General features: G+C 46.7%; 1 protein-coding gene across 9 annotated transcripts in view; it reads right to left on the reverse strand.

The window, feature by feature from the left end:
- Positions 1–13,103, reverse strand: part of B4GALNT1 (beta-1,4-N-acetyl-galactosaminyltransferase 1) — a 57,516-nt gene that overhangs the window by 3,269 nt on the left and 41,144 nt on the right. For 8 of the 9 annotated variants that reach the window (XM_077923781.1, XM_028721337.2, XM_028721336.2 and 5 more), the window contains 7 exons: positions 11,540–11,646; positions 11,327–11,364; positions 5,830–6,010; positions 3,227–3,334; positions 2,242–2,429; positions 1,298–1,438; positions 134–371 (listed from right to left, as the gene is read on the reverse strand). In XM_077923781.1, coding sequence (XP_077779907.1) covers positions 134–371; positions 1,298–1,438; positions 2,242–2,429; positions 3,227–3,334; positions 5,830–6,010; positions 11,327–11,364; positions 11,540–11,646 — 1,001 coding nt within the window. Of the gene's footprint in view, positions 1–133; positions 372–1,297; positions 1,439–2,241; positions 2,430–3,226; positions 3,335–5,829; positions 6,011–11,326; positions 11,365–11,539; positions 11,647–13,103 lie in introns of those variants that run through there. The other variant, XM_077923786.1, reaches the window with a different exon arrangement.

The raw sequence follows: 13,103 nt of genomic DNA on the forward strand, positions 1-13,103 counted from the left end.
GTACATCACTTGACTTGTACACTGCATACACTTTCCCCCGCCGCCTTGTACAAAAATGCCACCCCTAGAGTTAAGCCAATGCTCCTTGCCTACACATGCGTAGCACCACTTGGACTGTGCCAGCATGACTCACCGAGGTGGGCAACACGACTGAGGCGAGGGTCAAAGCCAACCTGCAGAACCTTCTCGGTGCGTGCCAGGAAGAAGTTGATCACACCATCAGTAACCACGCAGTCAGGAAAACCTTCAATGACGTGATGGTAACCCTGGCGGATGTGCAGACAATCTCCATCTTCACCACCAGCTTGCACGCTGATCTGCTGGCGGTATGTGGTGGTGTAGCTGGTGATCTCTCGCACTGCTCCACCCACCTGTGAGGCACAAGAGAGGACATTTGGGATAGATGCAGAGATGGAACAGGGTTTGGGCCAGACATACAAGGGACAGTCTCTATTGGCACAGACGTGTGGATTTACGCAAGAATTGGCCTTGAGGGTCTTAGACCAAATGCTGTCTCCAACAGCAGCCAGCCAGCCTGCTTCCCAGAGGTGCAAAAATGGCAACCAAAATTATCAAGGAATAGAGAAGTTCCCCCATGGTCCCCCTCAAGACCATAGAAACAATTGTGCTGGATCAGACCAAATGCCCATGTAGTCCATCATCCTCTTCTCAACCAGATGCTATGGAAGCCCACAAGCAAGACAGGAGCACAACAGCACTCTCCCCACTTGGCTTCTCCAGAAACCAGTATTCAGAGGCATACTGCCTCCAATGCGGGAAGATCAGTAAACACACAAATGATTTAAAACACCTGAAAATATATAAAAACAATTCTTAATACAGATGCCGACTGGGAAAGATCTATACTTAAAAAGTTTGTTGGAAATAGGAGCCAACTTCAGCCTAATTTAGACTAGGTTCCTTCCTTACTGGCTCTCCCTACAAGCCTGATTTGGACGTCAGACTGTGACATGTCCCCAGCCCTGCCGCTGTCCCCACAGATCCCTTCAAGTGTCATGGCTGTCAAGGGGCCCCATTGCGAGCATCTTTCTCCAATTCTAGAAGCGGCATTTTGCTGCCATATTGTATAACAGGTATTAGAAGGTTTGGCTGGAGAGATGTCAGTCCGCCTCTTCAGACCAAGGATGGAGAACCTGTGGCCTTTCAGATGCTCCTGGATGCCCACTCTCATTATCCTGCTGGCACAGCTGATAGGAACAACATTTGGAGGGCCACATGTTTGTCACCCATGAAAGAAATGGGGAACAGGAAAAGCAACTACAGGAAAGGCACTCACCAGATCCAGGGTAGTTTTCTCAAGGACATCTACCAGCTTCTCCACTTTGGTGCGATGTGTGAAGATGAAATCATCATCCACCCACAGAACATATTTTGTGGTCACTTGGGAAATGGCAAGGTTTCTGCCGGCAAACCAGCCCTAGAAAAGGAGGGAAAGTTCTGCAAGCACCGTTCGCAACACTGCTAATGTCACTCCCCTTGCCCCAAAGTGAAACATAGCCATCTTGCTTTGCCATGAAGCATCTTATTATTTAATATCATGAGCTCAATCACTGGGCACCATGCTTCTCCTTGGGCTCCAGGAACCCAAGTGTTGCTTCTCCCTCCCTAGACCCCTGGCTAGTAAATAGCTTTTCATTCTACATTGGCAACTAGGGGGTCAGGTGGTTCCCTACAGAGTCCCAGATGAGACTTGTAGGTCTCCAGTTGCTGATCCCCATACTGTTCTCTACCAACTTTCTCCAGCCTGGGGTTACCTCAGCATTGTGGCCTTATTCAGCCACTACTCCACTCCAGTCACCATGTACCATGAATACAATACTGCATTCTTGTATTCCATTTTCTAGTAATTCACATTGCTACCCCAATGTTGTAATCATTAATGTGGAGTAGGCTCACGTACAAGAATACATTTAAACTCTTTACTCATCCTGATTGTTAGTGTAGATACAGTTAATGTGCGATGAGGAGTTAACTGAACTGGTGAGAGGATTCCCACTCATCCCCCATCATGAATTCTGGAACACAGAAAAGTGAAATTCCCCAAGGGAAAGTGACAGTGGAGTTTTCCCTTCTTAGTAGGTGTCAATTAGCCCCATTCCACCCCCATCTCTACTTCAGGAGCCTGACCCCAGAGCTGGTTGCCCTTAGATAGCACATCCCAATGGAACCCAGCAGAGATTCAGAAATGTGCCTGAGCCTTCCCACAGCTAGTCTCCACACCTTGCCAAAGGGCATAAAGTACTGTTCAATGTGGGGTCCCTGCACATGTTCAGGGGTCTCGCTGTCATCAGCAATGATGATGGTGACGGTGGGATAAAACTTGCGGATGCTGCTGATCAGTGTCCGCAGCTTGTCATAGCGCAAAAAGGTCTTCGTTGCTATGGTGACCAGGGCACTGATGTCGTATTCTGCAGAGGAAACACAACACAGGAGAGGTTGGAAAGGTTCTGCTGAGGGATGGCTCAGAGGGAGTGGCTTGAGAAGCCTGGGGCAGAAATGGATATCCTTCACGGTTTCCAATGTTGAGATTAAAAGAACAACTCATCCAGCAGCTATCTGCTCATTTAGAGGACTTCTATATCACCTTACAACAATGCTTCCAGGTTGGTTTCCAAGGAAGAAGGCACCAAAAAGAAAGATAGAAATGAAACAGCAAGGGCACCAGGTGAACCACTCAGGAGAGAGAATTCCACAAGGGCGGCACCACAGCTGAACAAGCACCATGGGATCCAACTCTGTTGCAGTGGGTTCTTGGGCTACTAGAGAGCAAGAGATACCTTGAAAAGACATGCTCCTAAACACAATGCTTACTATGAACCAGGATTACTATAAACTAGTTACATGACTCCTGAGCATGGTTACCGCTGCTCTAAGCTGTTGCCCTTATCATATAGCACACAAATGGGGGTGGCACGCAGGTGGCAGTGGTGGCATGCAGCCCTGTGCAGGGCTTCATCTGAGCTCTCCCCTCAAGGCCCGTGGTGAAAATCAGAACTTAATCCTGGAACAATTTGAGACCAAAAAAGACGAGAGAACCTCTAAGGATGTGATGAGGACAAAGACTGGGGTGGGGTAGAGTGTTGGGGAAAGGAAAGACTCTTACTTCTGATCATCCCAGTCTGAAGTTGGACACAGCAGATGGGCTCAAAGGCCAGGCCTTCCCTTGGAACATTTGTCTGCTAGACACCTCATGTGTAGTACTCACCGCCACTTGCTCCTCTACTGGAGGGTCCTGGATTGTAGAGCTTGGGCGTAGGCGCATGGCGGATGCGGATGATGAAAGATGCATGGTGCTCATCGGTAGAAAACTGCACTGGAAAACAGAGGAAGGAGCAGAACACCAGTCTAGAGCTGTAAGCACTTGAAAACGATGCTAACACCACTGGACGTGTTTCTGTCCTGGGAGCTCTGGTGCAGTAAGCTAATTTTAGACTGAGCTTAATGTTCTTTAGATGATAATGTGCATTACTCCAAAATGTGGCAAGCTAGCCCTGCTGCACTTGAGGGGCCCTTCTGAGTGGGACTCTAGACTTCAAAGACTCTCTGCTACAAAGGCCTTTTCTGTGTGAGTCACTGGCTGTGGGCTGATATTTCTCTACCATTCACACACATAGTACGAACTGGTACATTCTAAGGACCAAGAGTTTGAGGTGGCCAGACCCAGATTTTAAAAATCTCACCTCAGCAATGACCTTGGTGGCTGCCTTTATCCAAACCACTGTCTCTCCTCAGCACTCACCCTTCAACTATAATATGGGGATAACAGTTTAGGTCTGAAGTTTCTGTTGACAGGAGCAGCCTGTGAGTAGAGTTCTGTTTACATTATGCTCCCATCAGCAGAAAGGGGGAAAGGTGTGTTTTGCTGATCTCCCCTTTCCTCTGAAGCCCTTCTACATACTGAAAATCTGCTCTGGAAGTTTGGGGAATCTTCTAGAGCAGCATAAGAGATGGTGAAGGGACAGGGAAGAGTGGTGAAAAAGCCCCCCCCCCCTCTTCTGTACTCCCCTCCCCCCAGACATCTCTACTGGATTTCCATTTCTTCCATGAGGGCTGGTAAGAATAAAGGACATTACTACGAGTCTACTTTGCAGTGCTGCTGCAATTATTCCAGAGATAATGTATATAGAGTGCTTGAAATGTGCTATATGAATGCTAAGTAGTATTATAATCAAGGCTGCAATGGGGAATGGGGTGGTTATTGGACACCATCTCCCAGCAGCCTCAGCCAGAAAGGCCAACAGTCATAAGAGCTGTAGTCCAGCAACATCTGGAGCACCAAAGGCTCCCGGATCCCTGCTATAGATACTGACCTGGGAGTGAGTCCCATTGAATTTAACCAGACATCTAAATAGACATAGATAATGCCTAGGAGTGTGTTTTAAGCCAGGGGCTGGCAAACCTCAGGCTTGCAAAATTCGCTTTTTGACTGGAACTTTGAGGTACACCAGGCAGAGCCAGGTGCAAAATATCAGCAATCCGTGAGAAGACGCTTATGCAGATTCCAGCTTGCACAGTTTATTAATTTCCACAGTTGTCAGCCTAGCAAAATCACACATCCCCTGTAGCAATCTGGCAATATCTTTCAGAAACATGGCATTTCTTCATTTTTTTTAATAGCGTCATTCCTTGAGCTACTATGCTGCCCTATCCCTGGGGCCACAGGGTATTATACTATTAAACAGAACAAAAACAAAAAATAAAATGAATTTCAATTACCCCCCCCCCTCCTCTAACATACACTACTTAAGTAACTACAGCCCCCAAATGCCTGGTCAGACTGAAAGGCATTGCATTGCCTAAAATTGTATATTTTATTGTTGTAACCCGCCCTGGGAACATATGGCAAAGAACAGGTAAGAAATCTAATCAAATCAATAAATGCATACACTAGTCAATTTTTGAGAGTGGGGAAGGCAGAATTCCAATCATAGCAACAACAGTCTCTACGCTCCCCTCCATGTATTCAGAGCACTTCACCAGAGAACTGCCACAACAGGAACAGAGCTGGAAGAGACCCCCAGGGTCTTCCAGTCCAATAGGATAATGCCTCACAAGCAACTTAACCTTTTGCACATTTGCCACATTTGCCAGCAATTGTGAGAACACCTGCTTGCACCTGACATGCCGACCTTCACCTTTATCTGTCCTTGTCCCCTCAAGGCCCCACAATCCTTACTTGGGGGGGGAAGTGGGAGCACTAGCAGCAGGAGCAGTGGGAACTGGCATTATAGTGCCATCTTTTTTGCAACCCCAAGTTCTCCCCTTGGTGAAAATGAACATTCAGCTTGAGAGCTCCTTCACCCACCCTACTTGCCCCTGCAGCCACAGGTACGTTGTTGGATCCTTGGGAAGAAAGTGGGGGTGATGAGTACTCAGTGTCTGAATTAGGAGTGTAACTCTGAGGTTACGAGTGTGACCAGGCTCAACTCCCAGGTATCTGCAAGGAGTCTGCTTCTTACAGCATCCCAATTATTTCTCCTATATAGCAGACAGAAGGACTGGGTCTGAGGGAGTCACCTAATAGCAGAGGCATGACTTGAACCGGAGACTAGTTAGCTCTTAGCTCACATTCTTAGTGCCCATTTTAGACAGTAGCTCAAAGGATGTATCTGATACACCCTGTCAAAAAATAGGCCTACCACAAAGCCTTTGTTCATATTTCCCATTTTGTTCATTTTTTTCTCATTTGTGCTGCCTTGTGACAAGATTTCCTTGGTTCTGTGCTGTGCCATCCTGTGCCTTTCCCCCTGTTCTCTGCAGTGACACCCCAGTGCTTTGAAATGCAATGAATGCCCCTTCTGCACCCACCTGTATCTGCTGTGTTGGGATGGAAGAGTGTGTTGGTGTAGGTGACAAACTGCATTTGCCGATTGAGGTTGTCCAGTTGGGATCCTGACATGATGAGTTGCATGCCCCCCTCCCCTTCCACTTTGACCCCTTCCACTTCTGCAGCCACATCGAAAGTGCCCATAGTAGCTGTCAAGTTGACCTGTCAAAGGGAAAAAAGCAGGGTCAAGAATGAAGGAAGCCAGCTTGTGACTTTCCAACAGGGATGGGAAACAGAGATGGCCCTCTATCTTGCTTAGACTACAATTCCCATTACTCCTAGCCATCGGCCAAGCTGGCTGGGGCAGATGCAGTCTAGGGCTGTCATATACCTGGGATTTCCTGGACACATCCGGTTTTGGGGGGCCAGCAACCCCATTTGGGTGGATTTTTGCATTTTGGATTAAATGTCTGGGTTGGGGGGGTGTTGTTTTTTATTTTTATGTTTTATTTTATTATTATTTTTTGTGGAGCATGCCCATGTTCAGAAGGCACTGTGCCCAGGAACAGAAGGCAGGCATCTGGTGGCCTGGAGCAGCCTGCTGGGGGTCGGGCTAGGCCTGGTGTTGTTCCTGGCTGCACTAGGCCCCGCGCTGGTCCCAGCAGTTGCCTGGCCTTGTGTGACCTTCCCGGGGCCGCTCAGCCTCCCATCGTGAGCAGGAAGCCAAAGACAGCAAAGAGAGGGGAGGGAAGAAGGGGGGAGCAGGCAGGAGAGGAAGGGGTTAGCGGCAGGGAGGGGCGAGCAAGGGAGATGCACACTGGTGAGGGGTGCCCCGATGGTGGTGGGGTGTCTGGGTTTTTGATCCCTGGAATATGGCTACCCTAATGGAGTCCCCAAACATGTAGAGCGTCACAGGTTCCCCACCTTTTCTTTAGGATCTCTCTGGTAAAATGGTGTGCTGGGAACAGAATGGAAAACTTTATAGGATGTTCCATGAATCAAAATCTAACGAGACCGGTTTATACAGCATGTTTTCTGCAAAGTACAAATTTGGTTACATGCAAATAAATTATAGGTACACAGAGCAATCCTAGATCATTTGCATGAACCTGCCGCAAGGTTTCGTTTTTGCAATCAAGATAAGGACGGTTCTCTCGGTGGTCACACCCAGTAGTTGCTGTGACACATGAAGTTTGCTTAATCCCACATCCTTTGCTACTTTCCATTGATTGTGAAAACATTTCTGTTCTGGCAAGCTTTTTTCAAGCTGGGCAGATGGAATTTAATATGGTGACTACTAATTAGTCCCTTTATTTTAAAATTTGTGTTTTATTGATTTTTAGTTACAAATGAGAATATATATATATATATATATATATGCAGGTTTTGGTGTCCTCGGGTGTCTTCCCGTGTAAAAGTTGGGGTGTCTAGGCGACGTTTCGACGAGGTCTCACTCGTCATCTTCAGGCTGGTGCTTTCGGCTTCTTGTTACTGGAACAGAGCAGGATCTCAGTGTTTGAGTTCCTATAAATACTGTTGAGGAGGTGTGGTGTATAGCCTCCAATGTTCTGGGCAGAGAGGAAGTTCCCAGGCTAGTGTGCCTTTTCTTCTTTTGTTCCTTAATTGCTTGAGGGATATCTTGAGTGATTTCTTGAGTGATATCCTGAGTACCACTTAGGTGGGTCATTAGGTGTGGATTAGTTGCTAAAGCCTTTGTGTCTTGACCTCTTGAACTTTGTGAAGAGTTTTTCTGAGAAGATGGCTGTACTGCACTTAGTTGTGCTCTGGCTTGACTTCGTGTATAGGGGCGAGCTGTGGTTTTGTGGCCTGTGCCGGGATTGCAGGGGGGTGCAGCATCCGGAGGTGCCACCATGGTTTGGCTACTGGATGGTGTCTGTAATTTATCTGTGGAGAGGGTCTGGGTTTGGGTCTGGTGTGGTTGATTGGTGATGGCGTTCTGTGTGCCTCTGGATCTGGTGTCAGTTTTTGTGGGGAGGGCTAATTTCCAGATGTCTGGCAAGCGGGATGTGTCGTCACGCTTGTTCATGTTGTGAGGGTGTTTCTCTATCTCGATGGCTTCCATGATTATTCTCTTGTGGTGATGTTCCATGTTAGAGAGCAATTTGGAATCTGCAAAATTAATTTCGTGTCCTGTTTCTTTCATGTGTTGGAAAAGAGAGGAGAAACACCCCCCAAAAACCAAGACACAGAAGAAAACAATGGCATGGCCCTCCTTCCTTATATCAAGGGCACTACAGATAAAATTAGCAAAATCCTCCATAAACACAATATCAAAACAGCCTTTTGCGCCAACCAAAAAATAGCCAATATCCTCAGAAACCCCAAGGATAAAATCCAGTTGGAAAACCAAGGGGTCTATGAAATACCCTGCAAAGTCTGCCCAGCCACGTACATTGGACAAACAAACAGACGAATAAATGCACGTATCGCAGAACACAAGAATGCCGTCAAAAAAGAAGAAAAAACTTCCTCTCTTTTCCAACACATGAAAGAAACAGGACACGAAATTAATTTTGCAGATTCCAAATTGCTCTCTAACATGGAACATCACCACAAGAGAATAATCATGGAAGCCATCGAGATAGAGAAACACCCTCACAACATGAACAAGCGTGACGACACATCCCGCTTGCCAGACATCTGGAAATTAGCCCTCCCCACAAAAACTGACACCAGATCCAGAGGCACACAGAACGCCATCACCAATCAACCACACCAGACCCAAACCCAGACCCTCTCCACAGATAAATTACAGACACCATCCAGTAGCCAAACCATGGTGGCACCTCCGGATGCTGCACCCCCCTGCAATCCCGGCACAGGCCACAAAACCACAGCTCGCCCCTATACACGAAGTCAAGCCAGAGCACAACTAAGTGCAGTACAGCCATCTTCTCAGAAAAACTCTTCACAAAGTTCAAGAGGTCAAGACACAAAGGCTTTAGCAACTAATCCACACCTAATGACCCACCTAAGTGGTACTCAGGATATCACTCAAGAAATCACTCAAGATATCCCTCAAGCAATTAAGGAACAAAAGAAGAAAAGGCACACTAGCCTGGGAACTTCCTCTCTGCCCAGAACATTGGAGGCTATACACCACACCTCCTCAACAGTATTTATAGGAACTCAAACACTGAGATCCTGCTCTGTTCCAGTAACAAGAAGCCGAAAGCACCAGCCTGAAGATGACGAGTGAGACCTCGTCGAAACGTCGCCTAGACACCCCAACTTTTACACGGGAAGACACCCGAGGACACCAAAACCTGCATTCCTGTACCCGTGAAAATCTACGAAAGCATATATATATATATATATATATATATATATATATATATATATATAAAAATTTGTAAATGTTTGATTGCTTTAAGTTATTGTTTTTATTTTATTATATTCATTATTTATTTCAGGATTTATGAACCACTCTACATTCAGAGAATGCCCAAGCAGTGTGCCAAAGTAACATATATATTAAAAATACAGATCATAAAAGAGTCTTAAAACATAAAAACCAACTGCAGAAAAAAATACTCATTTGGAAAGCCTTGGGGAGGGGAATTAAAGTTTTCAGCAAACGTAAAAAATATAACGGTGCTGGGACTTTCTTTGCTGCTACAGGAAGAGAATTCCAGAGGACTGGAAATATCATGGCTTGCAGTACTTGGGCTGATGCCTGACTCTCTGAGGAATGTGATTGCAAAAGAAGGGTAGGGCATAAATCTTTGAACAAAGAAATGAGTGTTCGCATTTCTTCAGAACTTGACATTGTGCAACAAGAAGTGGTGCCAAGAGGAAACAGTTAGAAAAGGGAGGGACAACAGGAAGGCAAGAGGGCTGGGAAACACAGGAAGAGCTCATCCATACTTGCCTTTTGCTTTGCTCTTCCCAGGGCCATGCTTAAAAGCTCAGTGCCTGAGCATTTTTTAATTCCTTTGTTATTGTTTCCCCCAGAACTTTCCCCACAAAACCTACTGTTTAGCACACATTTGGAGCAAACGTCAATTCAGGTTTCCCGCAGATTGAAAATGCATACTGCTCAACCATGCTGATTTCAGCGGGACACCCCCAAATTACAGAAGCCTTCTGATTGGATCCCAGAATGTCCTGTGTTTTTTTGGTCTGGTGCTCTGGCACGAACCAACTGGCTCCCGTGAGAGGAATGGACCCAAAAACGAGTGTCCTGATTTTGACTAGCGGGATGTTGGAGGTTTTTCCACAGGGAATGCTCCGGGGGGCAGGGGGGGGGGCGTCCACATCTAGTGCAGTGCTGCTCACACCCTCCCAAGTGACACCCCCTTCACCAGCCCCACTCTGCACCCTCCGCAAATCTTTTTGCCTGGCTGGAATGAGTCCTTGTTCTCTGATAATGTTTATTGCTTTCCTGGGTGAAGAGTAAAGGGGTTTGTGTATAAACTAGCCTACTGTATAAAGATAAAATTCACATGCAATGCTCCACCCACTTCTAATAAATAATAATAAAATAAAATAATAATAATATTTGTGCCTTGCCCATCTGACTGGGTTGCCCCAGCCACTCTGGCCCTGCCCACCATTGGCACGGGGCCTCCAGACGTTTGTGCAGAAGGGAGTGTGGCCCCTGGGCTGAAAAAGGTTCCCCACCTGTATTAAAGTGATAATCAACACTTAGAATTGAATCCCAGAAACCCACCGGAAGCCCCCCAAACCGGTTGAAGAGAGGAGTCACACGCTCCAAACAACCAGCTCATAACTGCAACTGTATACAGTGGTACCATAATGTGTTCCGGAGGACTGGTTGTAAACCAAAACAGGTTGTAACCCAAGGTGCACTTTTGCCAATGGCCCACCCCAGTTGTTTGTAATCCAAAAAAAGGGGCACGCACTTCCAGGTTTGACGTGGTTGTAATCCAAAGCGGTTGCAAACCAATGTAAAAGGTAAAGGTAAAGGTACCCCTTCCTGTACGGGCCAGTCATGTCCGACTCTAGGGTTGCGTGCTCATCTCGCTCTAGAGGCCATGAGCCGGCGCCGTCTGAAGACACTTCTGGGTCACGTGGCCAGTGTGACAAAGCTGCATCTGGCGAGCCAGCACCAGCGCAGCACACGGAAACGCCGTTTAGCAAACCAATGTACCACCGTAATATATAAGACAAGCAATCATCACACACAGAGAGACACAAGATCCCCCGGTGGCTTCATGGCCTCAGATTATCTAAGAACACCCACACTATAACACACACTAGCCATTTGTCAAAGAAACAGGACCAGTTTATACATTTAGCAGAATCAAGCAGTAACCGTTTTTCCGGCCTGCACCATTTCAGGCTATAGGTGGGAAAATCTGTGCTTGAATGCATTCAAACATGCAACTTCACCTGCTGCCTCAACAGAAAATTCAAACATGCAACTCCATGTGCAATTTAAGTGGTACAACCAGCCTTCCTTTTTGCAAGGATACAGGGATGTTAGAAACTAATCAGGCTGAGAAACCGTCACCTAATCCCTGCAATCAGATCTCTGTGTCCCAAATACCTTACCTGGTACAGAGCTCTTTCAGCTGCTTGTAGACTCAGACCTGAGGAATAAAAATGCACAAGGAGGTTCATGAATTTTCTCCTTTCCCTGTTCCACAATAAGAAGTCTCCGTGCCAAGCCCACCACCTTCCGCAACAGCACGGTCCCCTGTCCCCCAGACCTGCCACCCCCATAGTTGTTTCCTTCGAGACGCAAGTGGAGGGGAAGAGACTTGCCTGGGATGAGGATGGTCTGGAGGGGCCGAACTTCCACTCCTTGGGCTGGATACTCTAGAGGTGAGTTGGCTCGGACAATGAGGAGCTGGTCAGATGGAGAATGGGACCTTGGAGAATGGAAGGAAGAAGGTTTAGGGATGCCAGCCTCTGGCTTTGACAAGGTGCTCCTATATCTTCATCCATCGATAAAAATATTTGTAGCCCACAATTTCATTTTAAAAATCAAAGTGGATTACAGTGATTTTAATGCAGTAGAAATCAAACAAAAATTAAAACAGATCACCAGCTGACTACTTAATTTTAAGAACTAAGTGGAAGGGAATTCCAGTAAGCACACACTCCCTCAAAGCGGTGCCTGACAAACATCTCCATTCTGTGTCAAAGGAAGACACAGGAAGTTGATCCTTCACCTTCATTTGCTGCTTTGACTCTCAGTAGCTCGCTGGTGGCTAAAATTCCCACAGAAGTAAATCCCACTGAGTTCACAAGTCTTCCACGTGAGATTGCTTAGGATTGCAGCTGCCCAGAGTGAGCCTTAGGAAATGTGCTTAGGACTGCAGCCACAGATTGCAATCCTGTGTTTACTCAGAAATTTGTCCTGCCAAATTCAGGGGGTTTACTTTACGTGGCTGATGAGTTAAATTCTGAAGTGCAGGTGCTCTTTGGGACAACCCCCATAGCCACATCCCTTCTAGGATTATACTAGAAAAATAAATGCTTGCCCTGCAGACATTATGGCATCAATGCAAAGTCAGCTTTTTCCTCACCTTCTTCTGCTTTTCTAAACATCCAGCCTTGTGAAGAGTTCTGGTGGTCTCAAAAGCTTGCTCACCATTTTGTGACATTTCCATTGATCAGAACAAAGAGGCTATGGATTCACACCCCCCAAAAATAAATGTGGCAGTCTAACCCTAAGCCATGCATGCTAAAGTAACCTGCCTCTGCCTAGCATATTTGGCAGGTTTCTATCCAAAAAAGGGGATTTGTATTGATTTTGATTGATTTAGGGAGGCAGCTGACACCCCCACCGGCTACGTCGATGATGTACCACCCCTCAAGCTGAGAGGAGGCACCAAACAACTGGCCCTTCACTCCGCTGTGGTACTGACCAGTGGAGGTGACAGAGTACGAGGCCAGCTTTCTGCCGAGGTGCATTTCTGCTCAAGCAAGGCAGCAGCTATGGAATCTGCAGGAGTCTATCTAACATGAGCTGTGTGCCCATGTGAGGAAACATGGAGGACGATGGAGGCTACATGCCAAGTCAACCACACACTGGAGGTGTGGAGGTACTGAAATAATTAAAATCATTTAGTTAAGTTGTCTTGAAGAGAAACTGCTGGGTGGAAAGAAAGCAAGGCCATATTTGATGTGATGGAAATGGAAGAGTTTGGATTTGATATCCTGCCTTTCACTCCCTTTAAGGAGTCTCAAAGCGGCTAACATTCTCCTTTCCCTTCCTCCCCGACAACAATCACTCTGTGAGGTGTGGGGCTGAGAGACTTCAAGGAAGTGTGACTGGCCCAAGGTCACCCAGCAGCTGCAAGTGGAGGAGCGGAGACACGAA

Source organism: Podarcis muralis, chromosome 2 (genome assembly GCF_964188315.1).
Source record: "Podarcis muralis chromosome 2, rPodMur119.hap1.1, whole genome shotgun sequence".
Classification (NCBI taxonomy): domain Eukaryota; kingdom Metazoa; phylum Chordata; class Lepidosauria; order Squamata; family Lacertidae; genus Podarcis; species Podarcis muralis.